Source organism: Talpa occidentalis, unplaced genomic scaffold (genome assembly GCF_014898055.3).
Source record: "Talpa occidentalis isolate TD23 unplaced genomic scaffold, MPIMG_talOcc4v2.1 talOcc4.2, whole genome shotgun sequence".
Taxonomy (NCBI): Eukaryota; Metazoa; Chordata; class Mammalia; order Eulipotyphla; family Talpidae; genus Talpa; species Talpa occidentalis.
In genome coordinates this window covers 93,155,988-93,172,287 of record NW_023602073.1, presented here as the reverse complement: position 1 = coordinate 93,172,287, position 16,300 = coordinate 93,155,988, and the positions used below count along the sequence as shown (strand labels likewise).

The following is a 16,300-nucleotide window of genomic DNA, read 5'->3' as shown; positions in this document are numbered from 1 at the left end:
AATATCCACTGGTGAACTGTGGAGTGAGGAGTATGCAATATGAACTGGTTTTCCTGGAGATCAACTGGCATGGAAGACCAAATCATGACAGAATTTGGAAAGTCCCTTCTAGGTGAATAGTCGCAATTTCACAGCCATGGGTATCTAGGCTTTTGAGAAATCTATAAACTAAGGACAAGAGAACTGGGTGAGACACAGCCAGAATGCTTGGGATAAAGCACCCTTTGCATTCCTGATTTCTGACCTTTTAAAGGCAAAAAGATACATATGGTCACTATATAAAATTATAACAAAAATATCAATTCAAGTTGTTAACCAGACTAAGCCCAAGATGGAGTTGCTCATGTTACTTTTTTTTTAAGATTTATTTATGTGAAATATTATTCAGCAATCAAGAAAGATAAACTCATGCTATTCACAGCAATGTGGACAGAGCTAGAAGGAATTATGCTCAGTGAAATAAGTCAGAAGGAAAAAGAAAAATACTGGATGGTTTCACTTATAGCAGGAATACAGGGGAACCAAATAAGACATCAGTGTAAAAAAATAATAACAGTACAAAACACAGCAAAGCAAAAACAGACAATTATAAATCAGAGACATCCTGCAGGGGAGGAGGAGGGAGATGGATCAGAGGGAGGGAGGAGCACAGGGGACTGAGGTGATGGTGCACGGGTGAAGGAAATTGGGGAAGGAAATTCTATGGGGACTACACCTGAGGGGGTGGAGGGAAGCAAATATTGTTTAAAAATGAATAATGGTGGGGCCTCCCTGGTGGCACAAGGGGTTAAGACGCAACCTATGAAGCCATTGGCGGCCACTGAAGCACAAGTTAGATCCCTGGCCAGGGAGATATCCACATGGCGCAGCAGACCTGTCCTGTCTCGCTGGCTGCCCCCCTCAGTAGTGTATTTCGTCTGTCTGCCTGTTCTGTTCCCTGCTCTGGCTCTGGTGAATTCTCTCACCCTCCTGCACTTCTGACTGTACCAAGTGCTTATATAAATAATAAATCTTTAAAGAAAAATGAATAATGGTGTAAAAAACTTAAAAAAAGAGAAAAAAACCTGTCAGTTTCAGGCCACATTTTAAAGTATCTAATAAAATTTGTAGGTGAATTTATCAAGATTGCTGAATAAAATGTCACTATGTGAAAAAAAAAAAAGATTTATTTATGCATATAAAAACGGGTACAGGGGGCCTCCCTGGTGGTGCAAGAGGTTAAGCACAGCACTGTGAAGCTGTCTGCAGCCTCTGCAGCATGAACTCGGTCCCTGGCAAGCCAGGGAGCTACTCACATGGCACAGTAGACCTCTCCTGTCTCTCCTGCTGCCCCCCTCAGCAGTGTCCTTCAGTCAGCCTGCCTGTTCTGCTTCCCACTCTGTGCCCCAAACCTCTGACCTGTACCCCAGTTCTTTTATGTATAAATAAATAAATCTTTTTTTAAAAAAAGAACAAACTATTAAAAAAAATTAAAAACTGGAGTACAGGCCAGAAGTACAGGGGGTGAGAGGATTCACCAGAGACAGAGTGGGGAGCAGAACAGGCAGATCTACTGAAATACACTGATGAGGGGAGCAGCGGGCACACACGAGAGGTCTGCTGTGCCATGTGGATTAGCTCCCTTGTCAGGGATCGAACTGGTGCTGCAGTAGCTGAGATCATTTCACAGCGCTGATGCTTAACCCCTTGTGCGACCAGGGAGGCCCCTGGAGTCACTCATGCTAAATCCCACATTTGCAAGTCAAAACTTCACTGTATTTCTATGCTCTGTTCTCTCTGAAAAGGCAGGCCTCAGACAACCAATCAGCACTTGCCTGTTCAGCACAAGTTACCTGGCTGGCTCCAAGGCTTCACTTCTCCCCACAGAAGGAAAGTAACCTTGCTTTAACCAGTAAGTAAATGCCCATGGCCACTTCCTTGTTCTTCATTTTAGTCTATAAATATTTCTTGCTCTTCAATGCTCTTTTGTGTCTGCTGGGTGGGATGCCGCCCAACTCATGAATCACTGAATAAAGCCTACTGAATCAGTAAATTATCTGTGGAAAAATTTTAAAAAATAAAATTTAGTATTAATTACATTTATGTGGTAGAGAGAGGTTTTTAAAAAATGTATTTTTTATAAGTGGTTAATTTCTCATTTTATTTATTTTTTATTTTTTTATTTTTTAATCATTGTTCAGTTTAAAAAATTATTTTTAAAGTAAAACGAGTATTACCGTGTATTTGCCAAGTGGAGAAGTAAAAGAGTATCCATTGTCTCACTACTCTGTGGTAATGGCCATATAATTTCTGTGATTTACAAAAATGTACATGTATGGATCATGATGAGTGGAAAACTGGTGACAGAATACACCTCAGGGAGAAAGCATACTGTTTAGTAAAGTGCTTATGAGAAGACAAGAGTCTGACAGTTTTAGTTATGGTGTCTTTGCTCCTCTCTTCTCCAAGGTTAGGTGAGGTAGGTTAGGGATGGTAGACCAGGTGGGGGACCAGATTGAAGATGCTTAATTAGTGGGAGAAATATTGAGTTTCAGGAGTAGCCTGGGATAAAGAGGGTAGAGAAGAAGTAAAGAAAAGGAGACCACCAAAGTGGTAGATGGTGGGCACTCTGAGGAGGGGCGGGCTGAGGAAGAAAAGCCAACCAGTGATAAGTGCCCCAGTGGTAATGGCGGAGGGCTTTGAAGACCAGGACTCAGTGCAGGTTACAGGTTGTGCCGTGCTATGGCTGTGTTTTCTATGGTGCCATGCAAACTCCTAGGGTAACTGCCCGTGTGTACAGTGTTTGGGGAGATAAGAAGAAAGGTCAGTAGGTCTTGTTGCATACATAGGAAAGAATGGTTTGAAAGAGCAAGGCCAGAGGTGCTAAGAATTCAGCAGAAGTTAAACTTAGGTTCAAGGAACCAGGAAAAATGAGGGATCTCAGATTTGATATTTCTTTGAGAAAGATTGAGAAAAATTCCAATATTCCCAAGTTTTGTGGGATAAGGAGTCTTTTAATTTGTTAAAGGGAGAAGTGACCTCATGTGTTAGTTTGAGGATTTGTGACTCTCAGGTAGTTACAGTCTGGAAAGTACATCTTTCTATGGATCTTAGTGGAACCCATCATGGTGATCATTTCACAATACACGTAAATGAAACCATCATGCTGTCGACATTAAACTTATGCAGTGACATATGTCAATGATTTCTCAATAAAACTAAAAAAATCTGTATGCAGATAATTTATGTATCCTCCCTCTTTTCATTTAAAAGATTTGACATCTTTTAGACCCACTATGCTCCAGGGTCCAGTTCTGCTCATATATTACCTAATAGAACCCCTGCAACTTTCTCTGGAATAGTCAGATCACTGTGACCATTTTTAAAATAAGAAAGCTGAATCCCAGAGCTGTTGACTTATTTGAGGTCAGACAGCAAGCGGTGACCAACCCGGAAGGGTAAGGGGTTGGTCAGAGTCCAGAGCCCTTTCTATAACCCCATGTTGCTTCCTAAAGAGGTTGGGAAAATCCAAACCTTCTTGGAAGTCTGTCAAACAGCACAATTAAGACAACAAAAACCACAGCCCCAGGAAGAGGTTTATACTTTGTGGTAGGAGTGGGCTTATGGTTTCACAATAGTTGATCAGTAGCTCCCCTTATAACTCAACCCCGCCAAAGACCTTGTATGCATTGGATAGTCATCCTTTTTAGATTTTGGTTTAAAATAGTCCCAATTCATCTTGAAAGGCAAATTCATGAGAAGTAGTGAAGTCTTATCAGTGTTCTATGATTGCACTAATCACCAACTGGAGGCTCTGACTTTGCTCCATTAGAGAAGCTGGTGCTAAGAAGGGGGTGTGGCTACAATGACTGAAAGGTTTTGAGTGAGTGGCCAAGTCCCTGTGCCAATCAGAACGCTGTCCTTGAAGTTACTGCCGGCTCCCCTGCCTGTTGTTTGATTCTCCCAACACACTTAATAAGGCACAGATGTTGGCAGTCCTTATTGATGCCCAAAGGAGATGGTTCTTTGTTGGACAGTGTTTTCCTGTCCTGTGGGTCTAGGAAATAAGACCATTCTTTTGTTCTGAGAGGCAAGATTCTCTTAACCAATGAGTGAAAATTAAGGAGAGATGAACAGTGACCACCACCAGTAGAATCTTTGCCTTCCTTCTAATGAAGCCTGGACAGGCTCCTCTATTCCTATCACATGCCTGCAGCATGAAAAACAAACAGCAGGGTTTTGTATCTGTTCTTTGCTATTCCATTACTTTGAGAATGAACTCTGAGGACATTAAAATCATTTATGTTCTCTAAGTAAATAAAAAGGCATGAATTTCATATTCAGCAAATGTGTATCTAAATCTAGAAGCAATGAGAATCACGTAGTTAATAAAAAATGATCAAATAAAGAAATCCTACTTTTTTTAATACAAGAACCGGGGTACAGGCCAGATGCGCAGGAGGGTAAGAGGATTCATCAGAGACAGAGAGGGGAACAGAACAGGCAGACTAATGAAATGTACTGCCGAGGGGAGCAGCAGGCGTGACAGGAGAGGTCTCCATGCCATGTTGGATTCTTGCCAGCTAGGTGGTAACTACATTAAATAAATAACAGAACAGAAAAAAATCAGATGCATCTGCTTTTGAAATTTTCTTTCAGTTTTTCAGGAGTGTGTGTATTTGTTTGTATGTGTTGGGTCCTATATGTGTTGAAATTGTTCAAACAAATTGAAAATTCCAAGGGATGTATTATTTTACCACATTTTTATTATGAATTTTAACTCTATGGTAATTTCAAAAACAATTCAGTGGAACCTCTTTTTAAAGGGAAAATTTATTTAAATAAATTACTACTTTTAATTGTTAATTTTATTCCTCAAGAATAAGTATCAAAATTTATTATAGTCGTGAGAACAAGTATAATCTTGGTGAACAATCATAAAATGCGAAATAAGTGGCAAAACTAAAAGAGGCAAGTTTTTTCAGAGGCTATAATTATCTACTTCAAGATTTATGGATAAGTAAATGATCATTTTTATCTTTGCATCTTTCTTTCATAGTCATTCATCACAAATGAAATTCATTTACTTAGCAAAAGGCATATACTGATCTGTAGGGCTTCACTGGCTGGGACAAAAGAGACATAAACAAAAGGACAAGCTGCAGAATTAACAGGAAGTCAGGCTTTGTCTTGAGCTTTTCCAGACCCACCAAGGCTGTGCGTGAGCAGCAGGCACTGGGATGCGGCATAGATTAATATGGCGTAAAGAAATATCACGAGGAAGGTTGGAGTGACTTCCAAATACCTTTGATTCATCTATTGTTTTCAGCACACCTCATTTAAAGATGAGCCTCTCAAAATATGGGCTAGTTACAATAGGAGAGAGTTCATTTACTGGGTGGACCTGGCAGTTTAAAAAGGTGAAACAGAAGAGAAAATATCAGTGTACATTCCAGATGCAATATGAAAGTGTTCTTTCTGTGTGGCATGCACATGCTTGTACACACATGTGCCTGTGTTCTAGCGTGTGAATGCACACATGTGAACGTGTATGCTGAGTTTTCATGTACAATGCCTTTCTTACTATGAACCACAGTCCAAAAAGTCTGAAACTACTACTCCACTGGTGAAGGGCAAGGAAATAGGAGGCGGACATCTAGCTCCGGCGCTGGGCCCTACGCTTCTGATATGGCCTCAGAGAAAAGTTAAGAGAAGGCTGTGGGGAAAGGTTTAGTTCTGGTCTTACCCACAGAGCTGGGGAATGCCTGAAATAAGAGCTATTAAATTTCTAGACAGCATATCACTTACATCCTTTCATTACATACATGAAGTTACATCACCTTTTGTAATAGTCACTGTTGCCACCCCCTCATTTTACAGTTGGGAGGAAACAGGCAGAGTCTTAAACCTGTGCCCAGTGCTGCCTGTATCCTGCTGCAGTGGATTTTCCTGGTCGTGCTGTCCTCAGGGCATCTAACCTTCCTGGGGGACTTAAGTGGCTCTGGGAGGTTTGACTGCAATGTTACTTTCTTTAAGAAAGAAATTTACATCCCTGGCAGTGCCCCTGACTGTCCAAGTCATGCTGAAGAATTGTCAGCTTTGTGCCTGGAGCTGTTTTCAACATTTTATACCATCCTTTCCTGTGACATAGTATTTATCCTTCTTGTGAGTAATGTAAATACTTCATCTATTTTAGTCTGTTTAAAAAAGAGCTTCGTTAAGAAAACTTAACACTTACTTAAATAAGGGACCAGGAAAACGAATAACTATAAGAAAGTGAAAAGCAAAATCAACAAAAAACTACGAACCAGAGACACTTTTAGGGGGGCGGGGGTGGGAGGGGAGGGATTGGGGTCAGAATGGGGGGCTGCAATTGTATGGGGAATATAAAAATAAAATTTATTATTAAAAAATAAATAAATAAATAAATAAAAAAAAAGAAAACTTAACACTTGATCTCACTGATAAGTATAATATTAGGTTTGAAATGATTCTTTAGACTGTGTTTACCGAGGAGTAAAATAACTTGTGAGGGAACTGAATCAGTAAGGAAATGAACACCTGGACACTAGCGTTATTTTCTTAAGTAAAGGTCAGCCCTACCCGTCATCATCATGATTGGCTTATTTTTCCTGGCAGGCAGTTCCACGCCACAACCAGGACTACAGCTATTTGCAATTTATAAAGTGTTTCTGCAGACACCAGCTCATATAATTCTCACAACAATGCAGCACTTTGAGCATTATCCCCATTTTGAAGTGAAGCCAATAGGTTCAGAAGTTCAAGATTTTTTAAGTGAGTCAGAACTGAAGTCTTCTGCCCTGGTGTTGTGTTTCTTTCTTTTCTATCCATAATTTGTTTCTCTTTTTTTGATTGCAAAATTAATACACACTCATTATTTGAAAACAGAAGTGCTAAGAAGAAAAAAAGCTACCTGTATTCTCTTCTTAGATAACCCTTTTAACATTTTTGGTTATTTTCTACTGTTTGGGATATTTTTCTTTACTTTTCCTTTGATGAAAAGAGAATGTCCTCAGAGAGCTCATGGAGAGATGGCCGAAGCAGCAACCTCCTTAGTGGAGGAGTGTTCCCCATCAAAGCTCCTCACTGCTGATAAAAGCCAGCCACCATCCTGGCCCTCCTAGTCTTCCTTTTCTTGAAAATACTTCAAAGCTTCTTGTGGCTGTGGTGGGGGGCCCAGGGGGAAAGGCTTGTGGAGCCAGACCCAAAAGTTCTTGGACATTATAGATTCAGATGGAGGTAAAAAGTGGTTTTCTAACTAAAAGTACCTAACACAGAGAAGGCAGTGGGAGAGAGGATGAGAAATACTGGGGGGCAGTGTCTCCCAAGGCACTCCCTCCGGTCTAGTGTGTAGTATAGTCAGGGCTTGAGCCCAGAGTTCCAGTATCTGTTTCCTTTTTTTTTTTTTTTTTTTTTTTTTTAAGATTTATTTATTTTATGCACACAAGAGCTGGGGTACAGGCCAGAAATGCGGGGAGTGAGAGGATTCACCAGAGACAGAGTGGGGAACAGAACAGGCAGATCAACTGAAATACACTGCTGAGGGGAGCAGTGGGCCAGATAGGAGAGGTCTGCTGCACCTGTGGTTAGCTTGCTGGCTGGGAATCAAACTCGTACTTCATTGGCTATGGATAGCTCCACAGGTTGTTTCTTAACCCTTGTGCCACCAGGGAGGCCCACCTTTTTTTAAAAAAAAAATTATTTATTTATGTATATAAGAACTGGGGCCACAGGTGCGGGGGTGGGGGGTGGGGTTGAGAGGATTCACCAGAGTGGGAGCAGAACAGGCAGATTGACTGAAATACACTGCTGAGGGGAGCATTGGGCGAGACAGGAGAGGTCTGCTGCGCCATGTGGGTAGCTCCCTGGTCAGGGATCAAACTCATGCTGCAGTGGCTGTGGGTAGCTCCATAGTGCCTCGTCTTAACCCCTTGCACCACCAGGAAGGCCCCAGTTACTGTTTCCTTTGAACCTACATATCAGATCCTGTCACCTTGACGTGTGAGGGTCTTATCTATATTATTTTGGTTATGCTTAAAATTTTTATATAAGATGTTGCTTTTTGGTGTAAACTGACTGTTGGGGGCTCAGCAATCTTTTTGTTTTATATATATTTGCATATATATTGTATATATTTGCATATATATTATGTATTTGCATATATATTTGTTTTATATATTTGCATATATATTATACATGTTATATAAAGATATTGTAATATGCCTAAATTAATGTAATTTAGGTCATTGTGAAGCAATCAATTATTCTGGTAATGCTCTAGAATCTTTCCTTGAGAAAGATTCACACATGTTAACATTCAATATGTATTACATGACTATTACACATTATGTAATATAATTCATACTATAGGTTAAAAAAGCAGCAAAAATAATAAGCTACAAAGACAAAAGTTATCTAGACATCCTGGCCCACATCATTTTTGGGGAAATAATTACCTGTATAAAGAAATGTGTTGGAGTGGCCTCCCACCACGACGTCCACTCCCTTCACTTTCTGAGCGATGAGTTTATCCATCTCAAAGCCAGAGTGTCCCAGTGCAATTATTTTGTTCACACCTAGAGTTGTTAGTTTATCAACTTCAGGTTGTAAGGCAGCAATTTCTTCTTCAAATACTAAATCTCTTCCTGTGGAGCAAAATAAATAAAATGGACATTATTTGGCAGTAATTTTTATTATATTACTTATTATACACACTGATATGCCAGTAAAAGACACCTTCATATATTGAGGCTCTTCACTTACTTAGACTAACACATATTTATAAATCACATATGAAATCCCTAGAAAGCCAAAAAAATTTCCATCAATAGCCTCAGTTACAATCACTCAGTGTTACATTAGTTTAGGATTGTGAATGATAGTATGTTGCTCAAATTCCATGTAAAATTATGAGGAGGTTTCAGACCTGGAAATCTATTTTTTAATGTGTTTTATATTTAGATTTCTGTTATGCCAATGCAGAAAATGAGCACACAAGTGTGATAACTATATGTATGCCAAGTCATAATGCTATATGTACACCTTTAACCTACACAGCATTGTATGTCAAATATATTGGTACGTATTATACATGTATACCCTAACTCTTCAGCCATGAATTCAGCAGCCCCTGAAATCAAGTCCTCACCCAACTTTCCAGCTTTCCCTACTCCGAAACTTTGTTCTAGGAAACTACACCTTCAGCTACCTTGTGACTGTGGTCCCTGCGCACTCCTGCTCTCACCATTCATCCCAGCAACATTCACTGAGAACTTCCCAACTGCTGCTCCCCTGCCCCCGCCACCTGTGTCTGTTCTACTGAAGGCCCTTGGCCCTGGGGTTCTTGACAGGACCCTCCAGGGGTCAAGGAGGTCTTTGCTCAAGTCTGTCTGCCCCCACCCCAAGGCAACCATCACTTTACCCAAGCCCCCTTCCTCTCTCCCTCCGACTTCACAACTCTCTTGTGGTATTTAATTACATTCTATCTTAAGTGAACTACAAAAAAACAGTGGACAGAATATAAATTATGGAGACATAGTTTGCTTTCGAGTTTGCTGCCTAATAAATATTTATTTAGTTTTTCAACAAGTCTACATCTTTATCTGAAATTCCCAGCTGACCTCTATGTTACATTCCAGATGTTCATTGAGAGGAGACACAGGTTCTGTACTCTGGTTGCTCAGGCCGCTGCTGACAGGTAGAGACTAAGGTGTTTTCTGGTGTTATCGGTACTCAGACTAGGAGCATCTGACCAGGTGGCCACTGTAGCAAGAGGCCACTCATCCCAACCCTACTCACTGGGAGCATTTGGTTTGTTAGAAGTGAGGCAGCTTGCTTTGGTGGTGGTGTGGTGTAGTAACATATATCTGAGGAGGTGTGACTCTGACTCACATACAGTGCTGTAATCAATGTGGTCTCAGTAAGAAAGAAAACAAAGAAAAAAAGGCATCAGGCAGTCTGGCTCCCTCTGTAATCTCAGCCCTATCCTCTTTGCAGAAGCCCACTCTCCCCCCCACCCCTCACCCCCGAGTCCTCAGGTCGAAGCCTGCCAAAGTCACTCTGGTGGGATCACATCCTTTTTTTTTTTTTTTAAAGATCCATTTATTTATTTATACAAGCACTGGGTACAGTCAGAAGCGCAGGAAGGTGAGAGAATTCACCAGAGCCAGAGCGGGGAACAGAGCAGGCAGAAGGACCGAAGTACACTGCTGAGGGGAGCAGCGGGAGGCAGGAGAGGTCTGCACGCCATGTGGGACCCTCCTTTGGTGGCCGGGTTGCAGCCGGGGATTGAACCGGCGCCGCAGAGGCTTCGGGCAGCTTCGCAACCCAGCGCTCAACCGCTGCGCCACTGGGGAGGCCCGGGATCACATCCTTTTAGTCAGAGGAACACCTTTAAGACACTTAAAAAATAGGTGACACTTGACATCCACAATGGCGCTCTGGCTCCCCCATGACCTCAACAGTAACAGCTATTGACCATATGTCCACAGTGTGCAAAGGCCTGGTCACCGTGGGGCAGATGTCCACCCCCTGGGAGGGCCAGATAATCTCAGTCCCAACAGTAGGGAGCAGGAGAGCCTTGTCTGTTCTGTGGCTGAGTGGCCGCAAGGCCCTCTCCCCTCAGAGCCCAGCAGCTGCTTGGGTTGAGGGCACCTGACCTTCTGATGTTGCTTTGAATGGCCTGCATCTGTTAAAAACAATAAATAATATATTATGTATTTGTATGCTAAATTAAAAATATCTTCAATGTATTATATTATATTAAATGTTATATTTTATTATGTTATATTATATTTTATTATATTAAATGTTATAGTCTATTATATTATATATTATATTTATTATATAATATATGATATCATATTATTATATTATATTAAGTGTTATTATATTATATTAAATGTATATTAATTTATATATCATATATTATTTTTCTAATTGTTAAATAGCAGCATGTCCTATGTTAATTCTGTTTTTAAATTGAAGCATCATTTTTTCATTCTTTTTTTTTAAGATTTATTTTATTTATTTATGTATACAAGAGTTGGGGTGCAAGCCAGAGGTGCAGTGAGTGGGGGAGGGAGGGGAGTGAGAGGATTCACCAGAGACAGAGTGGGGAGCAGAACAGGCAGACTGACTGAAATACACTGCTAAGGGGAGCAGTGGGCAAGTCAAGAGAGGTCTGCTGTGCCATGTGGTTATCTGGCCAGGGCCTGCCCATAGCTTCATGGTGCTGAGACTTAACCCCTTGTGCCACCAGGGAGCCTCCTTTTTTTCATTCTTGTCAGTGTTTTGACAGTATAGGATGTCCCCCTCAGGTGTGATTGCCGACGCACTCCCACCAGGGAAGCAGCCACAGTCTTGCACCAAGTCCCTTGTGCTCTGCCCTCCCCCTCAAACCTCTGGATGCCTCAGATCTATGGTCAGCTTTCAAGGGTTGGTTTTAAAGTTTGTCTTTGACCCTTTGTTTGGTTTCTCTGTATTCCACATATAAACAACACCATCCTGTATTTATCTTTCTCTTTCTGGCTAATGCTTGCTCCTGGTTTCCCAATTTCCTTTTTTTTTTTTTTTTTAAGGGAGATAAATTCTTTTTTTTTTTTTTAAGATTTATTTTTATTTATTTATACAAGCACTGGGTACAGTCAGAAGCACGGGAGGGTGAGAGAATTCACCAGAGCCAGAGCAGGGAGCAGAGCAGGCAGAAGGACTGAAGTATACTGCTGAGGGGAGCAGCGGGCAGCAGGAGAGGTCTGCATGCCATGCGGGACCCTCCTCCGGTGGCCAGGGAGCAGCCGGGGATCGAACCGGTGCTGCAGAGGCTGCGGGCAGCTTTGCAACGCAGCGCTCAACCGCTGCACCACCGGGGAGGTCCTCCCAATTTCCTTTAAATAAGGAAAGAAAATTTGTTTCGATAATTTAAAGAAAATGCCATTTTGTTTTCACTGCCAAGGTGTTTCAGTGAAAGTGGTTCAAATGTTTCTTGAATGGTCTTAACATTGTAGAATAATGTATGTACACATATGTATACACAAATACATGTATATTGTAGCAGCTTTATATTAGAATATAGATATACACATGTATCTACACACAGACACAACAAAGTCATTAAAACTACAAGAGATAAATAATGAAAAGGAAGAAGGTAGAGTTAACTAGACATGTCATAATCATACTAGAAAAGGAAAAGATAGGGTGTACTGAGGAAAAGATAGGGTGTACTGAGCTCTGGGTCCCTGGTTCTGAAGAAGGAAGGGCAGTGAATTACATGAGTCTCATTCTGGAGTAAGTGACTCTGTATTGTTTCGCACTGGTTACAAATAGCCTTTCACCCAATTTTGAACTCACTGATTTTAAACAATGATATTGTTTATGTCAACAAAGAAGTTCATTGAGCAGAAGAGTGAATGTCTTCAAGGCGAAACTGAGAACAACATGGAAGTCACTAGATGGATTTCATCAATGTCATCCTAAGAACAATACCATATGTGATTCCTGTTATTATCTATAATGTCCATTAAAATAACACCAAATCCTGAGTTAGTGCATCTATTTTCAAGCAACGCATGTCAAAAGAGTAGAAAATACCTGGATTTGAGAGATAGGGCGTTTCTTGTGAGGTATATCCAACAATTCCCACCTTTTCACCACCAATGGAAATAGCTTTATATGGAGCATAAAGTCCTGATATTTGAGATGCTAGCGGCCCCTTTGCTTTAATGTTTGCACTCAGAATTGGAAATGTGGCGTTTTTGAGGAGTGGATCAATCAGTCCTTCTACACCATTATCAAATTCATGATTTCCCAGTGCCTAGTAGAAAGAGGAAAGAGAAAAAGAATTAGGAACTCTGGAATTTCCAATAGAAGCATACCTTGAAGAGCATTACACTAGGCCAGAGGCACACAGACCTGGCTGGGCTCTGGGAGGGTAACTCCATGGCTTCTGTCCTCATGCCCATAAATCTTACTCAATGGCCCTGAGGCTTGGCTCTGGGACACTGAGCTCTCTGGCTGCTCTCCAGCCCCCACACCAGGGGAAGGAAGGTGGCCTCAAGGCTCATCAGGTCCCCTGGAGAGCTGGCTACAGGCCACTGACTTGCCAACCCCCCACTGGAAGCAGGCTAGAGGGTCTGCATGGTCTTTTCACATAAATCCCCATTTCAATGCAAGAACCCAATCATCCCAACCTCCATCTTGGGAGAACTGTCTTTCTTCTCACAGCCACTTGGTTATAATCTACTATGTCCCCATAATTGTTTCCTCACAAGAGCTCCATAGTCCTCAGTGGAGAAAGAAGATTCACAAAGGCAAGCAGGAGATGGCACTGTCTTACAGTGTGTCATCTGTTTCTTCTTTTGGGACCACCCTGTGTTTCATTCCCGGCTGTGTCACAGGTGACGAAATGATCACATGACTCTGGGGGTTCTGGATACCTCCTGAGCAAAGGGCTTGGTGAGACCTGGCATGGGTTCTGCCTCCATCTCCTTTTCTGTCTCCCATCCCTCACTGCTCTGGGAGTGACCACTGGGTGGGTACAAAATAATCAGCTCTGACTTCAGCAGCTCCTTCTGACAAAACATGACACATCATTCACTTCCCTGAAGAACCTTCCATCCTCTCTCCATGACCCTCTGAATAGTCCCGTCTCCTTAAAGCTCTATCTCCCTGCTGCTATCTCCCCCTGCTAGACCTAGCTCCCTACTGCTCAGGCTGCCGAGGCTGATTCCCTGAGTACTTAAATGTGTGTTTCCAACTTGCTCAACAGCTTTACTTCGCAGGTCAATTTGGAGCAGGCTTGAACGTGCTGACTGGTGGCCCTCCATAAATTAATGTTACCCCGCCCCCCATATTGTCTTATGGACCCACCCGCTGCTTCCTTATTAGCACTTCCTTCACCCTAAGGGCATGTCTACTTGTTGGGGTGGTGTGGGGGGTGGGGTATGTGGGGTGGGGGGTGGGGGGGGCAGGCCCTGGCCAGGCCAGACCCAGTTCTCTCGGGCTGCCCCCTGCCCTCCCCTCCCAGGTAGGCATGCCCTGATCATCTGGGCTCAAAGGAGAAGGTGCATGATGTTTCCCCTGTGCATATGCTTGTCCAGAGAGAGCAACACGATACTACTTCTGCATTCGCCCTTCCCCCATCCATCTCTGAGGATCTAACCATTTTTAAATCTATTTGCTATTTACTTCTAATTGCTTCCATCTTAAAGGCTGATCTAGACTTAAATATTCTCTCTGTTTTGGGTGACTGTCACCTTTTTTCTCTTCTATTCTTGGAACTTCATGTTTTCTTTTTATGGGGAAATAAGTCTCCCTTATCAGATGATATTAACTATCTTACTTAATGGGCTTATAATTCCTGAAAGCTTATCCAACTGTCAGTCACAGGGCATTTTATTGACGGCATTTTACTGTGGGTATTCAGCAAACATGGACTGCTATATTTTTCATATGTTTGTTCTGTGGTTCATGCCTCCTCCCCCAACTTGAGTGCAACCCCTGAAAGTGTTGATTTTGGCCATCTTTTCACCTCTCTGTCCCCTTGGGGGCACAGGTCCTGATCTGGGTGCTTAGGCTGCTGTGTGGTCTCACTGAATGGTCTCATTCATATTTGCACCTTCAACTCCAAACATAACATTTGCTGCCCTGACTTTTCTCCTGACCTCTAGATCTAATGTCTAACTGCTACATGAACATTTCCTCCCAACATCTCAAAAGCACCCCAAACCTATTTTGTGCTCAAAATAGCCCCCCAACACTCCCTCTCTTACCCAAGATACCATCATCTACCCAGGCAATAAAAGCAGTAACCCTGGAGCTGCTGGATCTCTCCCCATCACTCACTCCCTTACCTCCTACGGGCATTCCTCCCCTTGCCTAAATGCCCCATTTAGTCCATTCATTGCTGTTATCTGAGTGCAATCCTTGCTCCTGGACTATAAATTAGGAAGCAGAATCCTCCTTACTGGGCTTTTAGCTATCCACATTCTTTTCTCTGACCCATCCTAGATATACCCTATCTATGTGTGCCACCTCTATATATTGCTTCCAGAATAAGCTTTCTCATATGCACGTGAGATCTTGTCATCCCCGCTGTAAGTTCCTCCAGTGGCTGCACTGCCTTTGTGGTTAAATTCAACATCCTGAGTCCTCGGTACCTAGGTTTTGAGATCTGGCCTTATATCTCACCTCACTCCCCCAGCCAATGTCTGACATCTACTCTCTAACATGTGAGGCTACGAGGCGGGGCTGCCTCTGCTGCTTATGAGCTGTGAACAGGATGGTTTCTAACCACAGCTATTCTGGAGGGGTAGTGAATACACATAAGTTGTAATGAGAATAAACCAGCATTTAATAAACACTTGCTACACACAGCTATCACGCAAACTGTTTTGTATAACAATGTAATTTTGTGCTGTGAAGTGCGTGTTATAACTATTATCAATTTACAAAGAAAAAAATGAGATCTAGAGAAGTTAAACACATTGTTCAAGGTCACATAAATAATTAATAAGTAGTAGAAGTGGGGCTAGAACTACTGCTGTTTGACTCCAACCTTCATAATCTCTATGCTTGGGTCTAAGGGTTGAGGCTGGACATAGTGAGCATTTCAAATCAAACCCTAAAATGCTTGCAGTTTTCCTGCTCTCACTATCTCTGACCCTCTGTAGATGAGAGATAAGGATCAACTAATTGATACACAGCTAGGTAGACAGAATAGAAAAGTCCTTTTTCATGTCATGCCTGTACTAACTTATTCAACTAATGGTTTAATTACTGAAGTCTGATGGCCCTTTTCAAAGAGAAACATCCCAAGAAGTCTTCCTATCCCCTGTCTGAGCTATCTGCCCTTCCTCTGCTCTAATGGTCACGTCTGTGCAGCCCCAGCAGACGTGCACCTGCGCACTCAACCCCTCTCACCTCTGGCTCACTCCCTGGAACAGGGCAGGGATCCCCCATTGTGTGAGTACATGATGAAGCAAAGAAAGCTCTAACCAGTTTCCTGTGTGTATATACAGCATTACCTACAAACAATGCAGAAAAATTCCTTGTAAATACTCATTTTCTGCACAGACCTCTCCTGTGTCACCCCCTGCTCCTTTGCAGATATTTCAATAAATCCACCTTTTCTGTTCTTAAACATAAACACTCATTTTCTTTAGAAATGTGAATATCCATTTCCATTCCTTGACTTTCTCCACCTGTCTTTCTTCAACAGCACTTACTAGAACTTCATTATTCACAGCTTTCAGAAGAAGGACACACAGCTCACCAGCCACACCAGGCTCCTGTCATGTGG

At 42.1% G+C, this 16,300-nt stretch overlaps 1 protein-coding gene across 1 annotated transcript in view; it reads right to left on the bottom strand.

Moving 5' to 3' along the window:
• The window catches only part of NT5E (5'-nucleotidase ecto), a 35,065-nt gene extending 19,090 nt beyond the window's left edge, over nt 1-15,975 (bottom strand). Inside the window, exons 1-3 of the mRNA XM_054699013.1 lie at nt 15,922-15,975; nt 12,592-12,814; nt 8,457-8,645 (exon numbers count right to left, since the gene is read on the bottom strand). Of these exons, the coding sequence (XP_054554988.1) occupies nt 8,457-8,645; nt 12,592-12,814; nt 15,922-15,960 (451 nt within the window). The 5' untranslated portion in view covers nt 15,961-15,975. The remainder of the gene's footprint in view (nt 1-8,456; nt 8,646-12,591; nt 12,815-15,921) is intronic.
• Between the last annotated feature and the right edge of the window lie 325 nt (nt 15,976-16,300).